The 11,815-nt window shown below is 48.2% G+C and overlaps 1 protein-coding gene across 1 annotated transcript in view; it reads right to left on the bottom strand.

Annotated features, from left to right (window-relative positions):
* Positions 1-2,380: 2,380 nt before the first annotated feature.
* The window catches only part of LOC114657007 (torsin-4A-like), a 30,740-nt gene continuing 21,305 nt past the window's right edge, over positions 2,381-11,815 (bottom strand). The window contains exon 2 of the mRNA XM_028808716.2: positions 2,381-3,875. Within this exon, the coding sequence (XP_028664549.1) occupies positions 2,668-3,828 (1,161 nt within the window). The 5' untranslated portion in view covers positions 3,829-3,875 and the 3' untranslated portion in view covers positions 2,381-2,667. The remainder of the gene's footprint in view (positions 3,876-11,815) is intronic.

The raw sequence follows: 11,815 nt of genomic DNA, 5'->3' as shown, positions 1-11,815 counted from the left end.
GACCCATTCAAACCGGCCGCGCGCTGCGCTGCACAAATCCCCGACACCCCACCAAGACTAGCTCCCCCCCCCCCCCCGGCTCTGCCTTGGCGTGACTTGCTGCGGTGCGCTCGAGCCGTCAGGGCAGGACGCCTCAGCCCACGCGCGTGTCCGGCGCCGTCCCGTTAAGTCGGCGCTCTTCGCGTTTTCCAGTCAGCGGTGCTCGCATTCCTCGTGCACGAGCCTCGTTTGAAGAGCGCGCCTCCCGTGTCGTGTCAGTGTCAGCTCCACCCCGGAGGAATGTGGGATGAACGGCACTAATCATAGCAGGCAGCTAAAAATAGCGCGGTGTGTATTTAAAAAGAGAAGAAAAGAAAAGAAAAAAAAGAAAAGAGGAAAGCAAAACAAAACGGTGTTGTCCCAGAGGCGGCGGCGTGTTTGACTTGCCACACCACAGCGTGGGCGACATCCGCGGGCTCGAGGCGGGCTAATGATCCGCTTGGAATGCGCGGCCTCCGGCGTGAAGGTTCAAAGAGAGCAATCGGTGAGTCACGCGGCCCGTCCCGCCGCTCGCGCACGGAATTCTCACTCAGTGTCGCCCCCTTTTGGAAATCTGAATTCTCCAAACTTTGCCATGAAAGGCGCTATAAACCGCAGAGACTGAGACGTCGGATCAACTTCCTTGTGCGGTGGGTGCCGTGCGGGTGGACATGTAAATAAAAAGGAACTTCTGCTTCTCCGTGAGGGCTTGGAATTCAAAAGAAGAAGTGAGCGCCGCCGCCATGTCTGCACACACCACGCATGACACCCATGACACCCATGACACACATGTAAACAGACAGGCGCACGCCATCACGGCCGAATGCGAACACGCAGATTGTGTTCACGCGTGACTGGACTTGTTCACATTCACGCACACACATGCAGTCACCGGTCATCCAGCAGAGTGGACAGGGGTGTCTTTGTGACCCGTCACTATGAGTGAAGAGCACAGGCTTTTAAACAAAAGTGTGAAAGGCGCTATATAACACAGATAGATAGATAGATAGATAGATAGATAGATAGATAGATAGATGAAAGGCACTATATACTGTAATGTCAAAGGATCAATGTGATATAAATATATGATAGTGTGAAGTGCACTAGCTGGACACAAAAGGTGAAAAGCACTATGTAATAGATGCATACATTGTGGAAAAGTAACTATATAACAGATATGAAATGCATTATATAAGACATACTGTAGATAAAAAGCATGAAAGGCACTGTATAATAAATTGAATGTAAAGTGTAAAAGAAATTATAGACGTGAAAGGCACTCCAATGGAAGATATAATATGAAAGGCACTATATAATAGAGGGATACATAGTGTGAAAGGCATTATATAATATAAACAGATAAAGTGAAAGACGCTATATAATTGATTGATACACTTTCTGAAAGGCACACAATTACAGATTATTTGAAAAGCACTACATAATACAAAGATTCATATTGCAAAAGGCACTATATAATGGATAAAACAGAGCATAAAGACACTTTGATAGATAGATAGATAGATAGATAGATAGATAGATAGATGACAGGCACTATCTAACAGATAGATCACTAGACCTGAGGCCGTGTTGAAGTGTAATATCAGAGTTGCAGGTCTAAGGTGTGCCACAATCCTGCCACGAGACTGTATGGCATATTCTGTGAAGCAGGGAGATATTGCAGGTGATGCTAAAAAACTGAACTAAGTAGGAAGGGCACTGTGTCACATTTTCTCTGATGTACTGTCACAGACACGTCACCAGGTTTCTTTGATACATGGACACAGAGCTGGGCACTGGGCACTTCATAACCTGACCTCCATGCCTGCAGCACACAGTGGCTAAAGGCGCTATAAAGCACCCAAGAGTAGTGACATGAGGCCGATTAGAGACAGAGCTCAGAATTCCACTGCCCTCTGCACATGTGCCAGTGCTCCTGAATGCTCCTTCTATGTGACACTAATCCATGAGACCCCCACTTGGTCCCCTTTCTCCTGCCAAGCCCCAGGATGTCACACAGGGTGCTCGACATTCCTCTAATGGGGGTTGTATGGAGTGTACCACTCATGTGGTCCCTGGTTTGCTGGCTGGCCCTGCTGTGTCCCTTCTGCGGGTGGGTTTGGGGCTCTTCACTGCATTTATAAGACGAGCTGAGACTTGCCGGAGGACTCTGGAGGTCCGTTACACTTTGCTGCGACATGTAAACTTATGCTTTCCACAAAGCCCCCCCTTCCCCATGTTATTTCTACCTCATGTCTAGACATCCAACTGTTTCCCTCCAGGATGGGCTGTCATTTCCCTCGTCACTCCAGCATACACTGGGATCCTTTTCCAGACACCAGTAGGCAGCCAGACACAAAGCAGATGATTAGTTTCAAGTTTTTATTAGAAAAATATTTCAAAGCGAGGGCTCCCAGAAGAATGAGTTTGCTTTTATAAATAGTCAAGAGGTCACATGTCCAGAGAGAATAGCCAATAGCAGGAGAGCCCACACAAGGCCATTTAGTTCACATCTGCTCCGTGACGGAGGGCCGTGATGCCCCAAAAAGACAGGCATGCTCAGCTCGCCTCTCAAGTGTGTGCACCTGGAGGATACCTGCCAGGAGTCTCAATGCCACCATCACAGGACTGACACCCGGTGCCCATCTTTGGTCACAGCAGGTTGACCTTGCCAACCACCTGTTTACAGCCATTCATGGAGTATTCCTTGTCACCCACTGTGTAATACGAGATCTCTGATGCCAGCCGCTCAATGTGAGAGCTGTCGGGGTAGAAGCCTTCACGGGTCATCTCATCCAGGAAGCAGTCCTTGATGTGGGACTTCTCGAGAAGAGAGAATGGCACGACCTCCGCCTCCTGCCACATGGCATGATAGCGTGACAGCAGTGACTTCAGGTGCTTACTGAGGTCCTGCCGTTTGTGGCGGCCCACCGACGTGTTGCTGGATGAGTTCTGCAGAAAGAACTTGGTGATCTCCGCCTGGCCAATGTTGCTGATGAACACGTAGACGGCATTGAGGAACTCGTTTGTCTGGTTAGACTGGAAAAGGGGCCGAAAGAAGTCCAGCAGCTCCGAGTGCATGAACTCAACTTCATCAAAGATGAAGACAGGGATCTTCTCCTCTGCCTCGCCCAGGTTCACCGCCTCAGTGATGTGCTCCTCGAGCTTCTGGATGCACTGGGGGGCATCTTCCTCTAGGGGGCAGTGGTGCAGCATAAAGTACTGGAGGACCAGCTCATCCTTCATGATGGAGCGGAAGTGGCGGGCTAGCAGGCGCCCCAGGTGACTCTTCCCAACACCGCTGGGACCGTTGATCGATATCACCAGGGGTTTATTGTGGACATACATAGAGAAATAGTCCGAGAACAGGCTCATGAGGTTCTCCATAGCCTCCTTCTGACCAAAGACTTCTCGTTTCATGGTCTTCTCCAGACCTTCCAGGTCATAGGTTTGCAGGTGGTCATCCAAGTTTTCGATGGCATTGTACACCTGGAAGCAGACGATGACGCTCAGCAAGAACAAGCAGCTCTTGACGCGGTTGCGCTCCTTCACTGGCAGGTACTTCCGACTGTCATTCGGGAAGAGGACTCGCGATTTCTTTCGCTTCTTCCTCTTTGTCATGGAAGGCTTGGGTGGAATTTCTTCAAAGGTGAAAACGTCAGGTTTGCTGTGGTTTAACATGCCGGACATGCTGTCAGCTCGCCGGGTTTTCAGCATGTGGTACTTTCTCCGGATCTGGACCATGGCTCGCAGCTTGGAAGACAGTTTGGATATCTTGGGTTTAGCGGTGTCCACCTGACTCTCATCCTCCATGGCGCTCTGAACAGCAGGTGATCTCCTCAAATTGTCCAATAAGGCACCTGGAAATCAAAGAAAGCAGAGAGACAGTTTTACTAAAACAGGGAGGGGAAGACCTGACTAGACAACAAAATCCAACCATCTACATTCATCAAACACAAAGTCGGGACCTCGGGCTACTCTGTGCAGCGTCACACTTGAATTTAAATGACCATGTATCGGATATTAAGATCTTCACCTGCCTGGCACCAGAGGAAGATGAGATTAAAGACCCTCTTGGATGTGTGGACCACGATAGCTGCTTGTGTCAGCCTGTTTGTGGACCAGCAGAAGGGAAAAGTCAAGATAGGCCAAAATCTACACGTGGAGCAAACACAAGCTAGAATCAAAGAGCAAAGCACAAGAGTCCAAGAACATATGGAGTGACAGCATTTAAACAAGAGGACTGTAAGAAGAGGCGTGTGGGTGAGGAAGAAAAATCGAGACAGGCATGAACCAGTGTGCATGAGCAAAAGAGAAAAACCAGGAGTGCAAGGAACAAGAAGAGTTAAAAAGTTAGCCAGCATGGCAAGGAGGAGAAAAACAAGAAGATCGCAAGAAGAATCAGCTGAGATAGGAAATGTGAAGACAGGCATAAAGAGGCTGACAACTAGGGCTGAAGGGGACTGTGTGGGGTGGCACTGGCTAGTCATTGGAACCAAAAACCAACAGGGGCTTTGACACTGAGGTGTGGTGGGCCAGCCAGTTGACTGCGCACACCACCATACCAGCCAATGTAGAGTGAACCACTAGCGTGAAGCGTGTGTCTGTGTGCCCACGTCTCACATTTACTCATACTAAGACATTTTTTAATCTTTCCATTAGTGTCACTGTCTGAGGGTGAAAGGCGCAATATAAAATCTGACTGAGGGACGTCCACTTTGCTTTTCACTGCATTGACTGTGGGGACGGCGTGGGTCAAATTTAATGCCACATGAGTTCACTCCATGAGTTCCAGTGAAGTCCGCACTGAGGTCAAACGTGGGTGCCAATGATAACGGCAGCTGTGTGACGCTTCCTGTGATTGTCACTCGCTGCCATAAGATAACAGGCTGAGTGTGAGCACATCAGATAAAGAAAGTGAGCCTGGCAACGAGGAGCACGAGGTCCGCGGGCGTATGTGACGCCGTGGCATGTGGCTGCACTGACCCCTGTGTGTGTGGGAGTGTGTGCCTCTGTGGCAGTTCTCTTGCCCCCCAAACAAACTGCATGCACATCAGCTGACCCCAGAACTCCTGACAACCAGTCTTTTCTTACCGTATATAGTGCCTTCCGTAATTAGCCCCTCCCCTTAGTTCTTCACATAAACATCTGATTTTATCAAAGGCCTGAGTGACCCGAGTTGCTCAGGATCTTACGGGTTCAAGAGATGAAGAGGCAGAGAAGGAGAGGAGGGGTCTGCTGACTCAAGTTTTGGACCCCTGTGACCTCCCATAGTCAGCAGAACTCTGGACTACTTGACCAAACAACACGAGACGTTAATCTGATGAGAAGAAGATCCAATGCAGAAGGGGAAACCGTTCTCATACGGCGCCCACGAAAGCCACTGGAACACAACCGGACACCCTCAAATAGTCGTGGAGTCGGAGAGACACGCCAGGCCAGTGGGGAAGCTGCATGCCAACCGCCTGTCCGTAAGCCTGCAACGGGCACAAGGCGGAGAGCGACCCAGGACACGGGATTGGCACTGGAAGGCATTTAGTTTAGGGTCGGGGCAGCACACTGGGATTTCATGGGGTGGGGTGGCACAGAACTCTGGGCCCTTTACATAAGCAGCCCCTGTGGACCCCTTTCTGTTGAAAACAAACTCTTCATTCCAGGCGTCGAGGGCACCCCCTCCACCCTGTGGGCCCTGGGTAATCATTACCTGTCCACCCCCCACTACGATTCCCTTGGGAAGGGGGGGTGGAAGAGTGTTATTACAATAAAAATAAAGCCCACACTAAGTTTAGTTTACAACTAATATGCCAGGCGGTGCACACACAACGGACGTCAGCAAAGAGAACTTCATGCCAAAGAACGCAACGCCGGGGAGGGTCACATGGTGGCTCAGCAAGCCCAAAGTCAAGCAGAGGCTGTTTATCGAAATTCCGTAAGCTGGCAGATAACCGTGCGATCAACTGAGCCAAATGTACCACGCAGGGCAACCAAGACAGAAAATAAATGTGGGCATAAAAAAAAAAAAAAATCAAGAGCTTCTGCTGCAGCACTGCATACAGCTAAAGGGGGCTGCTAACACGATGCCGTTCACGTGCCCACCGTCGGCTTCACCGTGGAGAGAAATCAACAGCACCCCATGGCTGACATATATATATGTGTGTGTATATATATATATATATATATATATATATATATATATATTATATATATATATATAGGGTTGGCACCCTGCCCAGGATTGTTTCCTGCCTTGTGCCCTGTGTTGGCTGGGATTGGCTCCAGCAGACCCCCGTGACCCTGTGTTCGGATTCAGCGGGTTGGAAAATGGATGGCTGGATGGATATATATATATACACACACACACACACATATATATATATACTGTATACATATATATACATACACATATATATATATTATACATATTATTATATTATACAATTATATATATATATATATATATATATATATATATATATAAAAATCATCTTCCTTCCAAAGTAAGCATATCATTCTTATATGGCACCTTTCCAAGTAACCAGAGCCCATTTAAAAATAAGCAGATCTTTCATGTATATAGCGCCTTTCAGCAGAGGCTGCCATTTCATTTAAACAGCACCTGTCAAAGTCTCTTGAGTCCATGTGTATATAGCGCCTTTCGGCATAGCAGACCTTTCATTTGTACAGCACCCTTTAACTTCACCAGAATCCCTCTTTATATAAGCCCTTCAAAAATAAGCAGATCTTTCATTTATATAGCGCCTTTCAAAGATAGCCCAATCTCTCCTATACATAGAAACCTTACTAGTGAGTAAAACCCAAATGAATCAGCTTTCCACAGTGAGTACGGACTTTATTATATAGCGCCTTTCGCTCTGTACCATTTAATTGCCTTATTTGGCTCCTTATTTCTCGACTGTTCCATTCAGCACCACCCCAAACACCCCCCCCCCCCAGCTCTTACCAGCCTCCTAAGCCCACCGTGATCCCGGGTGTTCTGTCCGTTGTTTGTCTCCTTCGCGTTATTCGGAAGTGCACTGACGACCCACACAATGCGTTGCTTTCATTGTGTGTCACCTTGGGGGGGGGGGGGGGGGGGGGGGGGGGGGCAGTTGAACCATATGGCTCTTTTTAAAGCTGGTGGCAGCACCAGAGGAAGTGAGACGTCCATAGAGAGCCTCACCAGGCCCCCCGATGCCTATTCTGAGAACCTTCCGGGCTCTGCCACCAAGCAGCACGATCACATGCGGGCCTCATTTGCATACCACATTTTTCCTGGAAACAAAAAACCTTCCTGATTCAGAATGACAAAGCCAAGAGGGCACTGCTGTGCTGTGAAAAAGTATCTGCCCCCTTCCATCCATCCATCCATCCATCCAATATCCAATCCACCATATCCTAACTACAGGGTCACGGGGGTCTGCCGGAGCCAATCCCAGCCAACACAGGGCGCAAGGCAGGAAACAAACCCTGGGCAGGGCGCCAGCCCACCGCAGTGCCCCCTTCCTGATATCCTCTATTTGTCACAATGAATGGGCTCAGGTCTCAGGCCAAAATGTAACATCAGATAAGGGAAACAAAGGAAATAAAGAGCACCATTGCCTACTTCATACATTTCAGTTATAAAGTTGCCTGTGTGAGAAAATAATTGCCCCCTTAGTTCCTGACTCCAACAGCTGACTGAAGGTCATTGATCAGTCAGCTCTGCTGACTGAACGTGACCAGCCGTGTTCACCTAAACCTCACAGCGAGAGTGAAGTCATCGCCACATGAACACGAGGCCTCGATCAAATGAACGTCTGTTTGAGACGAGGACTAAAGGTGTTAAACCGGGAAAGGAGAAGGTGACGAGATCATTTCTGAGGCTCCATTATGATCTCTATATGGGAAACATTTATAACAATGTGAGATCTTCCTAATCTCCAAAATGACCTCAAGGACCTGGCGACGATTCATTCAAGAAGTCACCGTGAATCATACAAAGAGTGTCAAAGACAGTCGGTATTCGGGACCCCATAATAAGAAAGAGAGGAGAAATGGGAGTCATGGGAGAGGAACCTCTGCTGTCCAAGAGGAACATCAGTGTAGAGAAACCCTTTTGGGACAATGACAGACAAGTCCAAAGCATGACTCTGTGGACATCACGGGGCCCCCCGATGTCTGGTGTTGGACAGTAGGAGCATCAGACCTACAGTAAGACATGGTGGTGCTGGCGTGATGGGCTAAAGATGCTATGAAGACCTGCCATTATTGCAGACACCAGGAAGAATGTCCAGCCATCTGTCTGTACCCTGAAGCTGGAGAGTCATTGGGGTAAAAGCAAAAAGTCTACAAGCGAATGGAGCGGCCGAGTCAAAGTCCTGACTTGAACCCAAAAGAGAGAACTTGAAATGAGCAGCTCATATATTCATAACCTATCGATGTGTCTGAACTTTGGAACTTCTGCAAAGAAGAGCAGGTGAGGCGAAAGACTGAGAACAAATGATAGCAAGCGCTTAGCTGTGATTACTGATGTCAAACTAGGGGGGCAATTACTTTTTCACACATCGTTTTGAACAGCTTTGCTCCTTTCCTTGAATATTTAAAGTCCTGATTTCCAGACTTTATTGAGTGTTCATTCAGGTCCCTTTCTCTAACACTGCATTTTGTCTGAAGATCTAAGGTCTTGGGTGAAATATGCAAAGACAGAGGATAATAGCAAGGGGGGCAAATACTTTCTCACAACACTGTGACTTCTTGAGGATTCCAGAATCCAGTGGCTCAGCTAGGGGACATCACTTATGGGTTTCATTCTTCCTCCCCACCCAGAAGGTGACTGTGACAAAACATTGAAAGGTGAAAAATGACCCCCAAGGAACACCTGATTGGCTTAGGAAGAAGCTGAAAAGTTAGCAGGAGGCCCCGCCCACTTTCTGCCACATAAGCCCAACCTCTTTTCAGTTTAAGTCCCACCCAGAAAAGTCCATCACCTAAACCTGGTCAGACCAATGGTGCCCTCCTAGTGTCCAGATTTATATGTGTGCTTGGACCACCCAGCGAGAGCCCAACTGATAGCCTGCCCCCCCAACTCCCAAACTGTATAGCGCCTTGACCGATAGACATGCGGTCTCAATTTGCCAGACCACCTGACCTTTTTGCTGGTCTCCCGTTTCTCTCTGGTGACTGCAGCCACAATTTGTGAGAGTCACTTTCTGAATTTATGACCCTCATAACTATACTGGTCAGACTGGTCACGTGTCCGTCCCGGCAGCCCACGTATTGCTTATCCAGTGTCACAGGAGAGGACCCCCTAACCCAATACAAGGTGACAACACACAGTAGACAACAGCAACTCATACACTGCGGACATTCAGGGCCTCACTATAAGGGGTGTTGAACTGGGGGTCTACCCAGGGGGGTTCTCTGGTCAGCTCACCTCTCAAACTCCCCATAATCACTCTGCCCTACACTGCCACCACTCTCTGTCCCTCAGATGTAGCCTTGCCCTTCTAACCCCCTTTAATGGAGAGATGGCTCCAGTGCACCTGGCAGGGTCTCTTCTGGGAACCTGGGACGTACGACTATAAGTTCCTCTAATGGCACCCCGCTTTAATGTCCTGGGGCTCTTAGGCGGCTTCTTGCCATTAAATGTCCAGTTTGGACAGTATGCTGCCACCTAGTGGTGTGGAGGTCTATGACGGCTGCCCCTGCACTTTCCATCTAATCCCCTTGTAAAAGGTTAACGTAGTGGCAGCTCTCCCAGCTGAGGGCACATGCTGTCCTCCATCAGTCAGCCGGTATTGTGGCCTCTCCTTCATCTGAGGTAGACCTTCAGACACCTCTGGCACCCTCTAGTGGTCTGAAGGATTGTTACCTTCCTCCTTTCAGGCTGCACTGTTCTCTCATTTTCATTTATGCCAGTGAAGCCAAAGCATTTACAGGGCACCGTTGCCCCAGCATCCATACCCAGCATGTTGGCAGTGGGCTTGCATGTTGTCTCATCCTTTTAGAACCACTCTAGGCCCCTGTCCTTGTCACTTGAGTGACCCTTCACACCAGAGAAACCCCTAAGGTCATTCAGCTAAGCAGGGAAGGGCACAGTAAAGGGGGCATACAGTATGTCACCTTTTGGATTTTGCCATCCACAAAGGATCATCATAGCGAGTCTGTCAAGTTTTATTCTTTAGTGTGTTTTTGGTTTTGTTTCGTTTCCCACGGAGTCGAGCGTCCGCTTGTTGGATCGGCGGTGGCCGAGAGCCGAGTTATTAATAGAAAGAGGAAGTGGAACAGCGGAACAAGAGCAGAAGTTCAGTCGTGGGAGAGAAGGGCGCCACCCAAACGGGCACACTAAGTGTTTTAGGTACTCTTATAGTAGACCGGAAACCCACAGCCAGACAAAGTGGGGCTACTGGTCTGGAGACCACCGAGTGTTAAGAAACCACGGACGGAGGAAAGCTTGAACCATTACAGCACATAATGAGTGGGAGTGGGGGTCTCGAGACCATCAAGGTGTCCCTCTGGTGATTCTGTGGAGGATAAAGGAGCCTAATGGGTGAGGACCACCCGGGTACAGAATGGCTACAGGGGTGCAGGTTTTTGTTCCAACCCAATAAGAAGCTTAATAAGAAACCCTTAGTGCTCAAGTGACACTTCTGCGACATTTTTATTACGTCACTTGTTAGGATTTTGAACCTTTATTGCTTATTGTAGGCGTAAACAGCTGTATTCTTGGTTTTCAATTGCTCCTTATTAGTATGAGATTCAAATGACAAAAGAAACCAGCAGTCCTCAATTTGGCTTGTTTCCATTTACAGCTGTTTGTATTTATCAGGCACTATTTGGTTTAATTAAATTAATAATTAAGAAACTGGGTTGGAACAAAAACCTGCAGCCACTGCGGCCCTCCGGGACTGACTTTACCCACTACTGCTTTAATGTGTCTCTGGTATCGTCTTCTGGTTTGGATTCAGAATAAACACATCAAAAGAATTAGGGTGGCACAAAGTTCAAACTCCAGATATCGTGTTGATCTACAGGGCATCCAGAAAGTATTCCCAGCACTTCATCACTTTTTCCACATTTTGTTATGTTACAGCCTTATTCCAAAATGGATTCAATTCATTTTTTTCCTCAGAATTCTACACACAACACCCCATAATGACAACGTGAAAAAAGTTTACTTGAGGTTTTTACAAATTTATTAAAAATATAAAAACTGAGAAATCCCATGTCCATAAGTATTCACAGCCTTTGCTCAATACTTTGTCGATGCCCCTTTGGCAGCAATTCCAGCCTCAAGTCTTTTTGAATATGATGCCACAAGCTTGGCACACCTATCCTTGGCCAGTTTGGCCCATTCCTCTTGGCAGCCCCTCTCAAGCTCCATCAGGTTGGATGGGAAGCGTCGGTGCACAGCCATTTTAAGATCTCTCCAGAGATGTTCAATCAGATTCAAGTCTGGGCTCTGGCTGGGCCACTCAAGGACATTCACAGAGTTGTCCTGAAGCCACTCCTTTGATATCTTGGCTGTGTGCTTAGGGTCGTTGTCCTGCTGAAAGATGAACCGTCGCCCCAGTCTGAGGTCAAGAGCGCTCTGGAGCAGGTTTTCATCCAGGATGTCTCTGTACATTGCTGCAGTCATCTTTCCCTTTATCCTGACTAGTCTCCCATCCTCACAGCATGATGCTGCCACCAACATGCTTCACTGTAGGGATGGTATTGGCCTGGTGATGAGTGGTGCCTGGTTTCCTCCAAACGTGATGCCTGGCATTCACACCAAAGAGTTCCATCTTTGTCTCATCAGACCAGAGAATTTTCTTTCTCA

Source organism: Erpetoichthys calabaricus, chromosome 9, assembly GCF_900747795.2.
Source record: "Erpetoichthys calabaricus chromosome 9, fErpCal1.3, whole genome shotgun sequence".
Taxonomy (NCBI): Eukaryota; Metazoa; Chordata; class Cladistia; order Polypteriformes; family Polypteridae; genus Erpetoichthys; species Erpetoichthys calabaricus.
This window is presented reverse-complemented; position numbering and strand designations above follow the sequence as displayed.